This window comes from Monodon monoceros, unplaced genomic scaffold (assembly GCF_005190385.1).
Source record: "Monodon monoceros isolate NGI ecotype Baffin Bay Population unplaced genomic scaffold, NGI_Narwhal_1 Super_Scaffold_7, whole genome shotgun sequence".
Classification (NCBI taxonomy): domain Eukaryota; kingdom Metazoa; phylum Chordata; class Mammalia; order Artiodactyla; family Monodontidae; genus Monodon; species Monodon monoceros.
In genome coordinates this window covers 26,587,906-26,607,891 of record NW_021703784.1, presented here as the reverse complement: position 1 = coordinate 26,607,891, position 19,986 = coordinate 26,587,906, and the positions used below count along the sequence as shown (strand labels likewise).

Here is a 19,986-nt window from a genome sequence, read left to right as displayed (position 1 = left end):
AAACCATAAACAAGACCAAAAGACAACCCTCAGAAAGGGAGAAAATATTTGCAAATGAAGCAACTGTCAAAGGATTAATCTCCAAAATTTATAAGCAGCTCATGCAGTTCAATAAAAAAAAACAAACAACCCAATCCAAAAATGGGCAGAAGACCTAAATAGACATTTCTCCAAAGAAGATATACAGACTGCCAACAAACACATGAAAGAATGCTCAACATCATTAATCATTAGAGAAATGCAAATCAAAAGTACAATGAGATATCATCTCACACCAGTCAGAATGGCCATCATCCAAAAATCTAGAAACAATAAATGCTGGAGGGGCTGTGGAGAAAAAGGAACCCTCTTGCACTGCTGGTGGGAATGTGAATTGGTACAGCCACTATGGAGAACAGTATGGAGTTTCCTTAAAAAGCTACAAATAGAACTACCATATGACCCAGCAGTCCCACTACTGGGCATATACCCTGAGAAATCCATAATTCAAAAAGAGTCATGTACCAAAATGTTCATTGCAGCTCTATTTACAATAGCCTGGAGATGGAAACAACCTAAGTGTCCGTCATCGGATGAATGGATAAAAATGATGTGGCACATATATACAATGGAATATTACTCAGCCATAAAAAGAAATGAAATTGAGGTATTTGTAATGAGGTGGATAGACCTAGAGTCTGTCATACAGAGTGCAGTAAGTCAGAAAGAGAAAGACAAATACCGTATGCTAACACATATATATGGAATTTAAGGAAAAAAATGTCATGAAGAACCTAAAGTTAAGAAAGGAATAAAGACACAGACCTACTAGGGAATGGACTTAAGGATATGGGGAGGGAGAAGGGTAAGCTGTGACAAAGCGAGAGAGAGGCATGGACATATATACACTATCAAATGTAAGGTAGATAGCCAGTGGGAAGCAGCTGCATAGCACAGGGAGATCAGCTCGGTACTTTGTGACTGCCTGGAGGGGTTGGATAGGGAGGGTGGGAGGGAGGGAGACACAAGAGGGAAGAGATACGGGAACATATGTATATGTATAACTGATTCACTTTCTTATAAAGTAGAAGCTAACACACCAAAAACAATAATAAATAAATAAATAAAGTTATGACAAATAAATAAATAAATAGATCAATAGATATATAAATTAATAATAAAGTTACCACCATAAAAATAAATAAATAAAAAGAGTTTATCTGGGGATAGCAGTAATTGATCACTTTCATAAATAGCTTATCTATAATCTCTCCATTGGACTAAGAAGTATGTTGGCTGACAAACATTTTGCACAAGACTGTTTTGAACATTCAGGAAACCAGACAAGTTTGTGAGTAGAATCATCTCAGAAGTGAAGTCAGTATGGCTCCATGTTATTTTTGTTAAAAATGCTATGTAAAATGTATTCAGTCACAGCCAAGGATATTTTCAAGGGAAAGAAGTTGGATATGGTGTGACTAAATACATACAACTCAAATTTTCTTAGGTAATAAAAAAGGGAGGAAAAAAATGGAATTAGAAAAATGTTTAGAACTTAAATGTAATAAACTGGGATGTATATGATTTATAATAGGGAGAGGTATCTCTATTATAGATCAACCATTTGAGTTGTTTCAAGTATCAGATGGTTATATAACTAGAGTGAGTATGCTTATTTCCCTTTCTTTAGATTTTTTCCTTCCTAACCAATCAAATATTTATATTTGTTAAACTGGAAGAAATAATTGTTATTGATCTAACTTTGCTACCATGGCATTTGTGTTAACTGACTTACTCAGTACTTATATTTCTACAATATTAGAAAGTACATAATTTTTCTTTCATTAATGATGCATAAGCTTCAGCTTAAATCAGAGCCATGACAATTGATGCAAACAAAACACTTGGCTTTTCTTATAAATATATGTGGTATTTATGGAACTGGATATTTCTTTGAATCCTGCTGTATCATTACTAGCTATGTGACATTGGGCTTGTTACTTAAACACTCTATGCTTTAATCTTCTCATCTTTAAAACAAGCCTAGTAGTAACTAAATTGAAAGATTGTTTTAAGAACTAAAAATTATATTCTTATATCATTGTAGTTGCCTAATAAAGAACAATTATAGTCATCGCAATTAAACTGTCCAAAGTCAAATTAAATTTTAAAATACTAAACACATAATTTGTGAATGTGTTCAGTGTAGTTGTTTAAACTGGAAAACACAATATAATATTCACTTTTTAAATCTGAAATATCATTTTGGAGGAGTTTGATTATCAAAGTAATTTCATCAATTCTCCATCAACTGCCTGTATATGAATCAAGTTAAACAAACAATCCATGACTCCATTATTAAAAGAAATACAATAGTATTTGTTAATAAACAAGGTAAAGGAGAAATGTATGTCTCAACACCCCATTTTGTAACATTTTCCAATTTGTTTACAAAATATTTATTTCATGTCTACATATGCCAAGCTCTTCAGAGTCTGGCTTTTATTAAACTCCTGAGTCCTACTGGCTACTAATCCCCATCATGATTCCCATCTCTGGGCTACTCATTGCTCCTAATGAGCACCCACTTCTTTCTTCTGTCTGAAATGCTCCTCCATTTCTCAACAAATGATAACCTTCCAGTTTTTTATAATCATGCTCAAATACTAACTTTCCCACGATACTTTACTTGGCTATTCCTATCCTTGAATAGGTATTAAGATGAGGAGCTAGTGCTGCTGTAGGGGTAGATTCATGTTTAATACAACATAATTCCTGCCTTGAAGGAGATCAATCACATCAGGTTTCTACCACTAATGTAAGGTTTACCACATATTTTTTTGTACTCACTTGGATATGTGTGTTTATGTATATGTGTCTGTATTTGGTATCTTTTAATTTTAAGGAACAAATACCATAAAGGCTAAAAAACTTTTTCATTCCTTCATGATACCATGATCCATAGTAAATGTTCTATAAATAAATGGTGAATGAATGAGTGAATTAGTCTTACTTGGTGACCCCTTTCAATTGCAGTGACTTCAGAGAGGAATGAGGAACATAAAACAAGGAAAGTAATTTTTTTTGGTGTAATAAGGATTCTGTGGTTTTGAAAGAGAGATAACTTATCAGCATTTAAATCATGCACAATGTCAATCAGTTTCATGGAGAGACCATGTGAGGTAGATAGATTGGAAAAAGATTAATCAAGCAACTGCTATAGGGCAAGATTAGTGTGCTGATTTCAAGCAAGTTTAACAGATAGATAAAAAGGTACAGCAATGCACTCTATGAGGCACTAGGGTATTGTTCCTATTGCTGGAAAGTGATTGCATCAAACTATATGAAAATCAAAAAGTATCAGTTTAGTTGGGGAAAAATACATACATATTGAAAAATCTAGGCCCTGTCAAGAAATGATTTAGCTAATAAATACATAAATAAATTTATTAAATTGTTGGTATTAGTCTGGATAATGCACCTGCCTCTTATAGGACAGAATGTCATAAACAATATCATCTATTTATATTAATGTCTATAGAATTCAGTGTGTTCCAGGCATGCAGATAATCAACAATAGTATATATGGGTTTTCAGTAATCACCAGTGGATTAAAAAAAAATATGGTATAAAAATTAAATTGTTTTGTAAAACTTAAATTTAGGTTTATATCATAAGTAAATGTATCTTACTTGATTGTTGGAACCTGGTTTCTCATAGTTGGAGAGAAATTATGAGCTGCCTTCCTAACATTATATAAAGGAGATTGATGAGACTGTTGTCTTTTTAAACTCACCATTATAATGTCATAGATTTAATATTGATATGTTATAATATATGGCAGATATCATTTCTTTTGATATATAAGCAAGATAAGGAAGAAAGGAAGCTAGAACAAACTCGGCAGTGCTGCATTTGAAGTGGAGAAATCAGTATGAACTCATATTTAGCTTAATACATATATAGATGGATAGCTAGAGAAATAATTTTTGATATGTATGTATACATAGGTTAGTATACAAGCTCTATCCTACATGGAAACCTGGAAACAATGACAACCCAGTAACAATGAACAAACCCACTGTCCAGATTTTGCTTTTTAAGTATCATCTTCCAATAAGAGCAAGCAGGACTCCTTGAAGAAATGTACCATACTAAGGCTACAACAGAAAATATACAAGATGATCCTGGATTATCTTGTAATTACAATACGCATGGAAGTGTTCAAAAAACAAAAGGATGGGGGAATAATTGTAGCTCCAAATGTCCAAAGCTGGAGTAAGTTAAGCAACAAAAATAATTAGTAAATACTTTAACATTGGATTATAACCCAAAGTATAAAATAAATATAAATCCATACTGATATAAACAAATGATTAAATTAAAAAATGAGGGAAGAAGAGACAGATCTTCCTTACAAAATTCCAAGTAATATATGTACATATTCTCTCACCCTAGAGAGTGAGCCATACTTCTTGACTCACTTCTATGGAATAGATTATGGAATGGAAAAATTGTAACTTTACAGTGGAGAAACCTTGAAAATACACTTTTACCAGTTGATGAAGGTTATCACTAGTGATGTCACTGGGAATATCATGGAACCCCTGGCATGATGTGATACTCTATGGTATTCTTACCAAAAGTCCAAAACCTCAATTAGCATGAGAAAAGCATCAGACAAATCCAAACTGGGGGACTTTCTACAAAACTCCTGATTAGTACTCATCCAACTGTCAAGGTCATGAAAAACAATGACAAAACTGTTGCAGAATAGAAGAGACCCAAACAGATATGACAACTAAATGCAATGAAGTATTCTGAATTGGGTTCTGGAACAGAATAAAACACTAATGGAAAAACTGATAAAATCCAAATAAATTCTGGAGTTTAGTTAACAGTAACATGCTACTGTCGGTTTCTTAATTTTGGTAAATGTGTCAGAGTAATGTAAGGTAACACTAAAGAAAAATGAAACTAGGTGAGGGATATAGGGAAACTCTCTCTAATATCTCTCCAACTATTCTGTAAATCAAATATGCCAAAATGAAAAGTTTATGTTAAGATATTTATGAGTTGGTTTCCTAACTAACATAAAGGAGATTGATGAGGCTTCTACCTCTTTTAAAAATTATCACTATGATGCTGTGGATTTAACAGTGATGTGTTATAATATGTTGCAAGCATTATTCCTTTCGATATCTTCAGCCAATGGAAAGATCTTCCAGTTGGCTGCTGAAAACTCTTGACATGAACTCAGTAATTATAATAGCTTCATATCTTTTTGTTACGACACAATGTTCCAAGTGCATTTTGTACAGTTCCTTCCATAGACCTGGAATGAGTCCTTTCCCTAGACTTGGAATGTCTTTTAGTAGGGTATAGTATTAGATACCACAAAATGAGCACAAGAAGTGTTGATTTTTAATAGGTTGGTCATTATTTCTATGCCAGTAGTGTATAGAACTAGAAAATACATATTTCATTGAAAATATAAAATAAATCATTAATCCATACTGAAACTTCCAATTCAAATTCAAAACTACCAGGTTTTTTACTTACCCTCTTTGATCTTCAACATGTATCACCTTTCTCTGATGCTTTTTCCAACAACACCAGCATAATAATTTATTGGTTTTATGCAACAATATATACACAACATTCTCAGAACAGCAATATCAATACTAGCATCAACAATATGATTAGTGAAAACAGTGTAAGTTGTTTTTTGCAATTATTTTTGTCTTTAAGAGATATCCCACTACAGAGGATGCCAGAATTAACTGCTTTTAAATAAATTAAGATAATGTAACTCTGAGTATCCATGGAAGGTTTATTGCTTCTTTCTCTTTACCCTGATTTTCTGTCCCTAGAGAAAATACTCCTTCTTTTAGATAAATGCTAGTGTGCACATACTTGTCTCTACCTTCCTTTTTCTCACATAACATATCCTTGAGATCACTCCACAGTGGTATATAAAGGCAATTCTATTTCATTGAATAACCCCAATGTTTAGATATAGAATAGCTTGTAAGGTAGTCTCCTCTCAAAGAACATATGGGTTGTTTGGGGTTTTGCTGTGATAAATAGTACTGTTATACATAGCTTTGTACATGGAACTTTTATAATTCTGCTAGTGTATATGTGGTATAGAAACCTAAAAGTACAACTTCAAGTAAATTCGACTGTTATTAGCTTTGTTCACACAATCATTTTACACCTAGGCTATTTCTACAGCTTTCAAATTTCTCCTGCCTCCAGCCCCACTGTGTAGCATTTACTACACATTTCAAGATTTTGGATCTAAAATGAAAATCTTATCTTTTTACCCCTTTGCAGATAATGTTTTTTCTCTATGTCTATGAGATTCAGACATGAAATGTTCATATGAACTGAATGAAACAGTTCATAACCATCCCTTGCTTTGCTTTCCAACCTTACTTCCAGCACTCCCCCTAATACAACCTTAAGTCCAGTTTTACCAAACTTCTAGTAGCTTACAGAAAGGCATATGCCCACTGATGTACTGCACATAATTTTTTCTCTTTACCTAATCCATAAAACACACCCATAAAAATTCAGTTCAAATTCTCTTTGTGAGTTCTTCCTGGGTTCCCTCAAAATCAGAATTAGACTTCCTATTTTGCTCACGTGGTACCCTGTGCCTCCCTCTATTGGAACCTTGATCACATTTTTGGCAACTCTTTATTAATAAGAACTGCCTATGATGTGCCAGAACTGTGCTGAAAATTTACATATGTTCTACCAGAATAGAAAGGTTAAGTAATGTATCCATGCTAATGTAGCCAAGACACTAGGGGTCTATAATCTGAACTCACTTATTTTACTGTAAAAACCTGAGGTCTTTGAAGACCATACTACTTTTCTAAATATTGTGGATTTTTCCAGTTTACTTTTTAATCTTCCAGACCCCTCTTTGCACCTTGAGCTCATTAACTCAGCAGGCTTTAATGAGGACAACATGGTCTCTGAAATCAGACAGACCTGAGTTTTATCCCTAGCTCTTGGTTTTATCAGTTACTAACAATATAAATTTATGTAAGAATTTTAACCTTTAGATTGGTTTCCTAATCAATTTAATCATACCTAAATTTTTCTGTAGATCAAATGATATATGAAAGGCCTTAGCAAAATAGTGAGGGTTCACAGATATTAGGAATCTTCCAGTAATAGCCAGAATTTTGTTTTGTTCACCACTATATCTCAAGCACTTAGACATGGTAGGTGCTCAAAATATAACTATCTGAGTGTGAATAATTTGATGAAAAGCCTATTTCCCAGCAAACTTGCCCTTTCTCCTAAATTCCTTTTCCCAATTGAAGATATCACCAACCTGCTGATTACCACAGCTTCTTTTTAGAACACTCAGGTTTCAAACTTGAGGTTACCTTTGATCCTAACTCTTAAATATGTGGCACACACATGATTCCCCACCAGGTGATGAGTGTGCCCTGTCAGTTTTATCTCAGCAATCACTTTCCTATCTCTCTTATCCTGTTTCTTTTCTATGGTTCTACTCCAGATCTTTGTCCCACCTCACATGATTTTCTGAAAGGCAGTCTATAAACTAGTCTCAGCTCCTGCCTTTCCTGGTCTACATCACCAAACCACCTCACTATCACCAATGTTCCCTTTCTCTGTATATACATACCAGATACCTCCTTACAGAATAAGGTTCAGTATCCCAAGCACTTCATTCAGTATGCTCCATTGACAGTCTAACCTAACTTTCTGTTCTTATCATCCTCTACGACCCCAAGTTTATACCCCAAAACAGCTCGGCAGCATGTGCTTTATATCATCAGGCCCTTGGACACCATTTTTCTACTTAGAGAGCTATACCTATCTATCAATATCTATCTCTTCTCACAGAAAATTCTCCACAAAGCCTTCCCTGCCACACCATGTGAATGTTTTGTGTATGAGGCTGTGGCATGTTCATCTGTGGATTGCCCACAGCATCGGGCCTTTCCCATAGCAGAACTGCCCAAATGCTGGCTGAATTTACTTCATAGGATCAGAGATTTGGGTAACTATAAGAAAGTTTAGAAACCTTCTAGTATGATAACTTCTTTTAATATATTAGTAAGTTGAATTTCAGAAAACTGTGAAAATATTTACTTAGAATAACACAAAAGCAATAAAATCAAACATATGTATCTTTGGTTTTCTCAGCTGGTAATAATCCTTCGAATTTTTTGCAGAGATATAGCAGGATCTTACCTCTGCCTTTACAAATGCTCCAAAGAGAGTCTCAAGTAATTGTTTTCTATATGTAAATTCATACTTAGGATAATAAGAAGTGTATCATGAGTCATACTTATACATATGACTGGAGGATCAGAAACTCAAGATTAAAAGTGCAGGTGTTAGCTGTACCATTACTAGCTACATTTTTATTCTTCACTGTTTTGTCTTCAGTGTTGTTGATTATAATTTCTATTATATATGAATGCACAACGTCTGCCACAGCCTCCACTTGCCTTCCTTCCGAGCCAACTCTAAAACTTGTTCCATTTTGGTACATCTTAAAGACAAGCATGACATGAGTATATATCTATAAGTATATCCCTGTAGATATAGATATATAGAGAGATAAATAGAGATATCCTACAGAGAAAGATAATTTAGATGCATAAAGTAAAATGGAGGTTTTAATTAACTGGAAAAATAGAAATTAAAAAAAAACAGATTACTATTTTGGAAAACTATAGTCGTGTCATCTGTGGTCATATTAGTCAAGGTGTCATTATGGTGGTTAGATGAAAAATAAAATGACCATACTACATGTAGAAATTTAGATGAACAAGCTAAGAATTGGTTAACCTTGATTAATACTCTATATGAAAGTAATGCCATTCCATTTATATAAAAAATTAGATTCTGTTAAAAAATAAAAACATAAAACTTGTCCTGCACCTATAGTGATGGTGGCATTACATTATTTGAAACCTCAAATCTTTTGATTTTGAGAACAAAAGTTAATTATTGCCTTTGTGCATTAGGGGGAGCTAGACTAGTTGCCCAACTAGGTGATGAATTTAATGATTTGGTGGGTTTTGAAATTTTAATTTCAGTTAAATTCAACTTGAATTTTATGTGGCTTATTTTATTATTTTCTTATAAGAGAAACAGAATAATATTATTACAGCTTGGTTTTTACATTGACAGAAAAGGCAAAAAGGAAAACATTTCAAATCCCACTTGACTTGTAAGACTAAAGCCTTATAAACTGAAATGACAAATGTATGATTTGTGGTATCCAATTACTCACAATTAAGATGTTTTTTGTCATAACAATCTGTTGTGAAATGTAACAGAAAAGTGGATAAATAACAGCAACAACAAAAAGATGTGGCTTTAAAAGCAAAATTCAGAACTTAGAGAAGCACTCTGAAGAAAAGCACTCTGAAGATTTAACAGATTTAACAGAGGATTAATTGAGGATTATTAAATGTCATCCTCAAACTCCAACTATAGGCATTTAGTGATATCTAATGAAAGGAGACTTGAAGGAGTAAAGGCAGTACATATTTCAAGAAGTCTTTACCAGGTGGGCCACATTGATCAATTCTTCCTCCTCTTTTCCCAAATGTTACATCAGATAAGCATAGGCACTTACTATATTCTTTTGTAAAATGTAATGGAAGACAGTACTTTAGGTGTAGAAGACACTAATATGAAGGTATGATACCAGAACATTTCTAAAATTTCTTACAGTTAACCTTTAAGGAGAATCCCTCCCTCTAATGATTCGTCAAAAGCTTGGCTTTAGCTGATGTGACCCAGACTTCCAGGCTCTAAAATAATATGATTCAACCAATGGCACCCAAAGAACTGTAACGATTTAAAACACATTTCCTCTTACAGTTTAATGGAATTAGGGGATTAGATATACTGTCTAGGTCAGAAAACCTCAAACCATAAAGAGGAAATCAGAAACCTTTCATTCACTGCTACTGCAGTCGCTCTCTCTTGGTGTGGTACAGACTCCATCCAATAGAGCCAAGTGAAATGAAGTCTTAAAGGTGACCCTTGGAGAGGCAATGACACCATAGCTCTAAAACTTTCTAGAATAATAAATTTCTTCTACCTATTTAAAACAACTATTGACATCATCAAGGCAGTGCTTAAGTATTCTTGGAGTGACATGGAGTAGAATGAGTATTCTGGAGCTCCAGCTAAGAAAATATGTGCATGTAAAATACCCCATTTTTCTATCAGGCACAAATACCAACTTGTGCCCACTGCTCCAAGCACTGCCCTTCCCATTCTTCTTCATCAGCCCCTGAACTATGTTCTTGCTACTCCTGAAGTGTGTCTAGCACAGAGGAAAAGTGTCTCTTGAAAAGGTGACTGGAGAGAAAGAACCCTATAATTACCTTTCCTACTCCTAGTTCCAAGTCTTTCAAAGAACAAGTAGACCCCCTATTCAGTTTTCACCTCTCAGTCTCTTCCCCACCCCGTTCATCACCCTACTTTGTTATTTAAATTAACTTTTTCTTCCTTCCTCTCTTTCCTAAAATGGTTTGACCTCTCTGTGTCTCTTCTCCAGCCTGAACTCCATCAATTCTTTCCTCCTTGGTTCCAGCTTCTTAAACCTGCCTGAGGCTGCCCTTTGCCCCCTTTTCTCATCCTCTCTCTCTCTCTTGAGCCCCTTCATCTCGTCCATTCCCGTCTCAGGCTCTCCAGATTCCCGGGCTGTTTGCTGGTGAGAAATCTTTGCTGCAGCGAGGACCGGAGTCCCCCGCGCGCAGCCCAGTGGCAGAAGAGGGCGAGGCTGAGAGAAAGGCTGAGCTGAAGGAGAGGGAGGCAGCCGGTCCTCCCCGAGAGCCTGCAAGAATGCGGCAGGGGGCCGGGGGCATGGGGAAGTACTAACTCCCCGAGGCCCTGTTCGGGGCTTGAGGACCTGGCCCGCGGGTGAATTTCCTGCCAAGTGCAGCCGCGAAGCAGAGGCGCCTGGAAAGCAGAGAGGGACGCTGGGGGTGCCCATCCCCAGAGTAGGACCCACTGCGAACGCGGGAAGAAGAGAGGCGGGAGTCGTGAAAAGGAAAAACCTGTCTCCAGATTGGCTCTGGACCGTCAAAGAGACTGAGGCGCTCGGGTGAGCACCCAAGGGATGAAGCCTGCCGAGTAGTGGGTGAGGGGCGTGCGGAGGGAGTGCTGCGCGCTCGCGGAGGGGGCGCGAGGCTCCGGGCTGGTGTAGGCTTTAGGTGGCTGTTGGCTGAAAGGAGCAGCAGAGCGCGTGCGGCGGCCGCGGCGCTTGTGTGTGTGTGTAGGTGAGAAAGCGAGGGCCGAGAGCTAGTGCGAGCTAGGCACAGAGAGAGCGCATGTCTCATCTCTGCGAGCAGCCAGTAGCCGCTCCACCACCATCTTTTGCATGTGTAACATTTGCAGCCGGACAGAAAACCTCTCCCAGGGCTATGGAGACTGCGGGAAAAATCTGGCAGCTCGGGATGGATTGCTAAAGGGAAATAGTCATAACCCCAAACCACCCAAACCTCTCTCCTCTGTTTTTTTTTTTTTCTTTTCATTTTTGGTTGTTTTTAATTTTAGCGCCATAGTCCTCAATGCCTCTCTGAACAGCCTTTAGGAAGAGTGCGAGAGAAAGAGAGAGCGCGCCAAGGGAGAGGAGAAAAGAAGATGAGGATTATTTGCAGACAGATAGTCTTGTTATTTTCTGGATTTTGGGGACTCGCCATGGGAGCCTTTCCGAGCAGCGTGCAAATAGGTAAGCTTTGCTCCGGTGGGGTATGCGTGTGGGTGGCTGTAGCAGATATCCGAAAGTGAGTCAAATGAGTTACTGATAACCAATTTAGGGGAACCTTCGGCGGCTCCTTCCCCCTCTGCTTCCCTCTTCCTTTCTCCCCTTTATAAAAAGACTGCCTCTTTGGTGCAGGTTCAGTTAGAACAGCACAGAGCTGCCCACCCGTCCATCCCAGTCTATACTCCTGTTTCCACCTTTGGATCATGTCGCTTAAGTAGGATTGCAATAAGTTGGGGGGAAAAAAAACCTCCGTGGGGTTTGGTAGCATTTTATCTGATATTTCTTTTCATTTCTTTCTCTAAAGCATGAAGGGATGTAGAGTTTGTTTAAACAAAACAAAACAAAACACCCCCCCCTTCTTCCCGTGCTGTACGCAGCAGCTTTCTCTATTACAGAAAGACACTGTGCAAAAAAGCATTTACACCCACACCTCCTTGTCTTTGCTTGCTACCAGTTAACGGATTCCAAAGTTAGATCCCTTTCCCGGAACCTTTTCTTCTTTTGTTTTCCTCTTGAATCTTTTGCCCTTAATCCTCCCTCTCGACTCTATTTCCAGGGACCCTATCCGTCCTTCGCTTTTCTTGCTATTCTCTCCTGTCTTTTAATGGGACGCAGCAATTGAATTTCTTCCAGCTAAGCCCAGCCTCAGACTGCATCATTTCTCGTAGACAGTGCACAAAACGGTGCTAATTAGGCTGAGTCCAAGAGCTGCATAAAAACAAAGTTCATGTCTCCTTTCTGATTTCCCTCTAACCTGCACGTCACCACATCCCTTCATTTCTGTATTTTAATGCAAATTATCTTTTCTTCCCATCTGCATGCATCTTAGAAATGCCCGGAGCTGGCTTCTGTAGCAGTGTGCTGAGAATCATGGGGAGTGCAAGAGAGAGAAAGGAAAGCACACTAAATGATCTGTCTCAGAGGTCACTGTGATCATGACAAATTGGGACAGGAAAAGGCTGAGCTGCCTTAAAGACTAAAATATTAAGCATACACCTTAGGGACAAAGGGCAGTCTCCCAGATGTGGCAGGAATAGCTCCTTAATTGTATGTGTTGGTGAATGGCAGTGGATTTGACAGTTCTTGGGGTGGGTATAGTAACATTTACAAGAGGAGACACTGAATGTGTTTTTTCTGCTGTTTTTAATAGGTGGTCTCTTCATCCGAAACACAGATCAGGAATACACTGCTTTTCGATTAGCAATTTTTCTTCATAACACCAGCCCCAATGCGTCAGAAGCTCCCTTTAATTTGGTACCTCATGTGGACAACATTGAGACAGCCAACAGTTTCGCTGTAACAAATGCTTGTAAGTAAAACATAAGTTGTAGGTAAATGAGAAGAGAATTAAAATGGGGCAATAGAGTCCCCTTCCTCTATATTATTATTATTACTATTATTATTATTATACTTTTAAGAAAGACATTCAAGACCTCCACAGTTTGCTGGTTACAGAGTAAATCAGTTAAAAGTAAGATTTAGTCTCAGGGATATTTAGCTGGTCTTTCTTTCTCTTCCTTCCTTCCTCCCTCCCTCCCTCTTTCTTTTCCGCCTCCCTCACTCCCTTCTTCCGTCTTTCTTTTTTCTTGAAATTAATTGAAGTTACTTTCTCCTTTAACATTTCAGTATTATTTCTACAACCTGAATATCAAGTTAGAGAAAATTGTACTCAATCTAGTTTTTGATTTCTGTTCCTTGGTTTTTATTTGCTTTTCACTTGAGTAAGCGTATGTCTTGCTTTTAAAGAAGACACATGCTCTCTTACACTGGTAAAGGCAATGGAAGGTTTGCTAACAGTTAGAAAGAGGGGAGCAGTGGTGTGGAGGATATATATTTGAGTCGGTTGGCTGACGCTGCAGATGATCTGGTGATGTCACTTGAGACTTCCCTGCTCTTATATTCTGGGTTGTAAATGTCTCCTGCTATAAGGTAATGCATATATCCTGTGAATATAACTCCATGAATCCTTACCTTGGTGGCAAATCATGTTAGTCTCCAATCCACTGAATTTACAAACCAACCCAGCTGGATCTGTTATTTTATGCAATAAGATTGAGATTTGGTGATCTTACCTAACACTATAATTAAACAGTTGTACAGAGCTCCCCTGCCAAAATACTGTATAACAAAGTAAAAATATAATCAACTGTGTATTAATTTAAAAATCACTAAAATATGATCAGTCAATAGAACATTTAGATTGCATTTTCACTCTTGGGGGAAACATGTTTCACATACCTCCTTATTTTTACATGCTAATTTACTACTGCTCAAAATTTACATGTTAAGATAATGGTTATAGATTATGTAAGACATATAGGAATAGTTTCTATATAAAATTTTGCACAGCAGTAATAAAATATTCAATCTGCTTTGTATGATATTTTTATTATATCAAGTTGAGTGTATTTTAATTTTGAAAGTCCTCTTTCTGAGTACAAGTGTATACTGAACAAGCTACTGAAATTGAAAACAAGGAGTTTTTGTGTTAGGAGGATATCTGTTTCATTAATTATTTTAATTCATATATATTTGCCATTAATTCATCTAACAAGTGACATGATCACATTTCCTTAATTTTTGGCATCTAATTACTTTACTTTAGAACTTGGTTTCATAAGGAGGTTAAAGCATCTGACTTTTTTTTTTTTAACTGCTACAATTGTATTAATTTTCAGGAATTCTCTAGCTCCTTTGGGTACTACTTAATTAAAAATATCATTTGTTGTATTTAGTAATAAAGTCAATATTCATTATAATGATAATTATATGGGAGTTATTTTTAAGCAGAAATGAACATAAATTAGAGCTAAGTTTGTGGATAGTCACTTTTGAAAATGTCTTAAGTTATTAATTTTTGTTCCAAGTTTTGATAGAGATGTTAACATTTCAAACAGTTCTAGGTATAAAATATTCTTAGTATGTGATTATTATCTGTTGATTTAAATATTTTTCTTGTGTCTCTCTTGAGATTCTGTCAACAAAACCATTTCTAAGTTTAAAGATAATTCATGATTCAGATATATTTGAATGTACTTTGTCTACAGTAAATTGCTATTTAAGTATTCATTTTTATTATTTAGCTAATGAAAGACTGTCTTAAAAGTGGAGCTATATTAGTTTTATATTTTCTAACTAAGTGCTTCAGTATTTTAAAGTTTATGTTATGGCTTCCAGCTATATAAACTATAAAGTGATAATTCTTTCTTCTTCCATATCATATGTTAATCTCATTCAGGAAAATTTTAATTAGTATTATATTATTTATGTAATAAAAATATTGTATAAAATAAAGTGTACTAGTAAAGAGCCTGTAAACATAAGAAATTGCTAAGAATCTGTACACAGAATGAAAAAGTTAAAAAAAGGTATAAAATATAGGTAATAGGCTATTCTTTAACATGTTAGAATTGAGAAAATTAAAGCTAAGTAAACTAAGTCTGCTTATTTTGATTCCTAGTGTAAGGCAATATTAGTGGTGTCATGTTTTTCATAATCACATATAACTGACTTTGCGTACATGCTTAAAATATTTTTAAAAAACATAAATTGTAAATAAGGAAAAAACCCATTTTCTAGTGAAGAAAAGGAAAAATTTTTGACAAATGAGTATGCCAAATGTCCTTAAGGCAAATCTAAGCAGAATTTGGGAAAAATCAATGGTCAGAGAGTATGGGTCAGGTGATTGGTGTTTGTTAAATGGACTGACCTAGAGCATGTAGACGCGTGATTTTCCAGTCTAATTAAAGGTGAAACGTAAGCAATAAGTATAAGGCAAACTCATATATCACGCTGTATGCCTTTGGGTACAAAAGGATAAAAATAGTCTTCTGTAGAATTAACATGGAACTTATTCCTCACAGTGATACAGGCTAGATTTAAAAATTTTTCATGTTGGATTAAATATACATATATTTTTTAAATATAAAAAAAATATGTGCCTGGCTAGGTTTATCTTAAATACAATTTTCCTGCAGTGTGCCCTTGTAAAACTTCATAATCTAGTGTCTTTGTGAATAAGGGCCACTAAACAGGATATGTTTAGTTTATGGAATGTATACTTAAAGACAAAAAAGGCAGATTAAAGAATAAAGAGTATTATTGGTCATCTGTTGGACAGATGTAATTTAACGTTGGCTCTTCTGCCTCAAAATTAATTTAGCATTCTAAGACTACTTCAGACAATCTAAACATTCTGTGTATAGAGTTTACATATTGCATTAGTATAAATCCAATTAACTCAAATTTTTCACTTTTGGTATAAATCCCAAGTTGCTGAGAGAGGGTGGGGATAATTTTGGCTTATAGTTTCACTTTATTTTTTTACAATATTTGTGTAAGATTAAATTAAAATATTGTTCTCTTTTTAAACTATTCACATGGTTGAAAAATCACACTTTGCTAAGTATAAAACTGAAATTATAAGAAATACAGATAATATAGAATTATGACATATTTCAATAACAAAGTATAGGTGTAATAAATAGCCCAAGTAGTCAAATTTCAAAATGTAATTAAAGGTATACATTTCTTTGTTGTAATCTATTCAAAGTATGGGGTATGACAAAATAAATTTATTTAAAAAATAAATTCAATACGGACTGTCCTTTAATAAATTAATTTAATAAAATATTAAATATGGAATGTCCTCTAATAAAATATTATACAGTTGACCCAAAATAGCTATCCTTGCAAACAAACATGCTAGTTAAATTGAATATGTTCTTTACAAAACATTTGAGACAACCTGAAAAAGCAGGCTATGTTCTTATATTTTTCTAGTAGTTAATTAATAAAGATATTTTGGTTTGGAGGATGATGTATCTTAAATTTTGCCAAAGAAGTTATAACCAATATACTAAAGTAATCTATCCCAAGCTTTCTAAAAGATAAAAAGATGAGACATTGCAATTATTAATTTAGTACAGTTACGTTAGCTATCCTGTAAAAGAATCAGTCTTTAATAAGTAAGGCAGTCCCTTTACAATATAATCCACAGATGTTCAGTTTCTCAAATGATTCTTTTAATTTCATATGGGTAGTAGGAAAAACATAGTGAAATAGATCAAGTACTCATGTATTGTCCCTTAGGTGAAATAATAAGAGAATTTTGTGGAATATTTCCAACTTTTTAAACTTGGATAGGAAAGACCAACTGGTTAATATTTTTGTTTTATTTTTTACAAATAATGTGTTTATCTTACTCTCCTTTTCTGTCTAAAATCTGTCTATTCAGTAGTTTACAACATGATGGATAGGAAAGTTGTAAGTCAAAAATAGAATGCATATTATACCCTAGTAATGATGAGAAAGTTGTTCTTTTTAAGTTAAGTATTAGTTCTATTTGTGATGGGTTTAGTTATCAACTCTAAATACCCAGTTGTGTGCCACTTGTAAAAGTAGGTTGGTATGTAAAATATACTTGTTTAGTTAATCTAAATACATTGAAAATGTGACATTATATCCAGTAGGCTCTGCAGGCAGAGCTTATATAATAGGGACTTAATTCAAACTTGTTTAAGGGTACTAAATAATACAAACTTTTGGCTTTAATTCAACAATGTTTAAGTTTTGTACATTTTCCTTTTCAAGGACATGAAGTCCTAAAAAGACATTCTAAGAGTTTATATTGGACTGATATAATAATCTTAAAAATGCTAAAAATAAGTTCTGATGGTTTGACCTGCAAAGTTGTTAGCAGAAATACATTAAATACTATTTGACTTTTGATTATTTCTAGGAAAATGAGTGACTGTCATTAGATTTCCTTATTTTGAATTGATAGCAAGATTCTATGTTGATTTGAAATAATTCTTTAGTTTTATAATATTCTTTCCCTCTTTTTCTTAATTTTCCCCATGAGATTGATGACAAAGATGAGTCACATTTCTATGGCTTGTCCCTTTCTTAAATGATGCACAATTTGCATTGATGTATTTCAGAATTGTCACAGTACTAAGCTTTCTTAAAGCCATTTGAAAAACTCTCTAAACTTTTTTTTTTTCTTGTGGATTCTCCCAAGGGTTTTTTATTTCTCAAAGAGGAAAAAAATTTTACTTTCTGACATTGGGAAATATGTATATGTCTTATTTACAGAATTTTACTATAGTTCAGGGATTTAAAATGAAGAATAAATACCATACACCTTACATTTTACTACAACACATAGTTTTTAAACTGCTTTTATGTACATGATTTTATTTGACCTCAAGCTAGTCTTCGAGTGAGACTGTCTGAGAAGATAGTCATTATTTTTTAGTTATTATTTTTTAGTTAAGCCAGCTTTGACTCAAAGAAGTTACTTGACTTGCCAAAGACCATGTAGCTAATAAGTTGCAGAGCCTGAGTTTGAACTCAGGTCTTCTAATTACTATCCTAGTACTTTAACCAGGAGACCATAAGATGTGAAAACTACATCTGTATTGAGATTACTTGAATCAAGAAAGAAAAGAATTGTCATTTTTTTTCTAATTTAATTGTAACATTTTGAAGAAAATAGGGCAAGACATTTCTGGCAACTTATTCATTAATCAGATGTCAGTGAGTGATATAACAAAGACTGAAGCCATATTGTGTAGTGACTTTGTCCATTCATTCAGTAGATTAGATAATAAACGTATCCATTTATTCATGAAACATATTTATCAAGGGTAACTGTATTTAAGACACTATACTAGAAATGAGCATACAGAAACTTATAAGAGAAGCTAATAGTCTAGGGGGAAGGATGTACAAGCCAGTTATCACAGTACAGTAAGACAAAGTATTATGACAGAAAAACAGTGCTATGACAGACATTAACACAGGAAGGAACATCAAACTTGGCATGGTGTCCTAGGGAAGATGTTATCTGACTGTGTGTTAAGACTCTAGTTGAGTTATTTGAAAAATAGAGAGGAAGGAAGGCACGCCTGGCCAAAGGAGCAGAATATGACAAGGCACCAAGGTGTGGCAGCGCCAGGTGTGATTGAGCAACTGGATATGGTTTAGTCTGGCTGTAGAGTATTGATTGTACTGGGAAGGAGAGGTGTGCTAAGGGGCAGGGCTTTGTAGATCCACACAGGATCTTGTAGCTCTTGTAAGGAGACTCTTCTGAATAAAAAGGGGGACCCATAAATGATTTAAAAACAACAGTGACATGATGAGATTTATGTTTTACAAAGAACAGGATGATTTCAAGAAAGAGAATGTATTAGAAGGGGGCAAAATGGGAAGAAAAAAAACAGTTGAATCTTGAAGTAATGCAATTTAGGATGATTAAGTGTTTGAATAAAAGTAGAAGCACTAAGGAGAGAGAAAAGTACATAGATCTAAGAATACAGAACTGTTGACAGGACTTAGTGATAGATTGGATGTCTGTGTGGGAGAATGGAAAGGAAGTATGGTAAGAATTAAAGATGATTTCTTCAATTTTTGGTCTGGAAAAATGATTAGATAGCAGTACCATCAACTAGGAAGGGACACACAGGAGCAGATTTGAATGGGGAAGATGAGTATAGTGTGGATGTACTGATTTTGAGGAGTTTAAGAGACATCCAAATGCAGTAGAGAGTTGGACATGTGTATCTGGAGCTCTTGGGCTCAGTTTGAACTAAAGGGAGACATTTGATAATGGCTGAAACCATGGATGTGGGCAAAATCATACAGAGAGAGCAAAAACAGTGAACAGAATGTTGAGGACATAAATCCAGGAAATACAGTACTTGAGGCACAGACAGAGAAAAAGAGACTGAAGGAAATGGGTCAGTGAGTTCAGATGAAAATGAGGCAAGAGTAATTTCACAGGAGCCAAGAAATGGGAAGAATTTCAAGTAAATAGTAATCAACCTTGTCACTGGCTGCAGAATTTTAATAATGAGTTGCATGGATAATTGATCTTTAACAAGTCTTTCCTTCTTTATTCTTTAGTGTTCTTTCGTATTTTGACCAGAAAAAAGGCAACCTTTATTAATCCCACATAAATTCTATTAATACATACTCTTTCATGTATGTTGGCCTAGAATAGTCTTATGTTTTATTTAGAGGTAGGGAGAGTCTTTTCTGGACTTTTGAGCCAGATAGGCTTCAATTTACAACCTGATAGTGGGTAAGTTACTTAACGCTTTTGAGCCACAGTTTCTTCATTCATTAACATACAAAACACATGAATTTTATGAATATTAGAAAAGCGTTTGGAAAATATTTAGCCTATAACTATAACTCAATTAAATTTAGTTGTA

General features: G+C 35.0%; 1 protein-coding gene across 4 annotated transcripts in view; it reads left to right on the top strand.

Annotated features, from left to right (window-relative positions):
- The first annotated feature begins 10,760 nt into the window (after positions 1-10,760).
- The window catches only part of GRIA4 (glutamate ionotropic receptor AMPA type subunit 4), a 521,547-nt gene continuing 512,321 nt past the window's right edge, over positions 10,761-19,986 (top strand). For 2 of the 4 annotated variants that reach the window (XM_029208112.1, XM_029208114.1), the window contains exons 1-3: positions 10,761-11,104; positions 11,557-11,731; positions 12,918-13,076. In XM_029208112.1, coding sequence (XP_029063945.1) covers positions 11,644-11,731; positions 12,918-13,076 — 247 coding nt within the window. In that variant the 5' untranslated portion in view covers positions 10,761-11,104; positions 11,557-11,643. Of the gene's footprint in view, positions 11,105-11,556; positions 11,732-12,917; positions 13,077-19,986 lie in introns of those variants that run through there. The other 2 variants (XM_029208115.1, XM_029208113.1) reach the window with 2 other exon arrangements.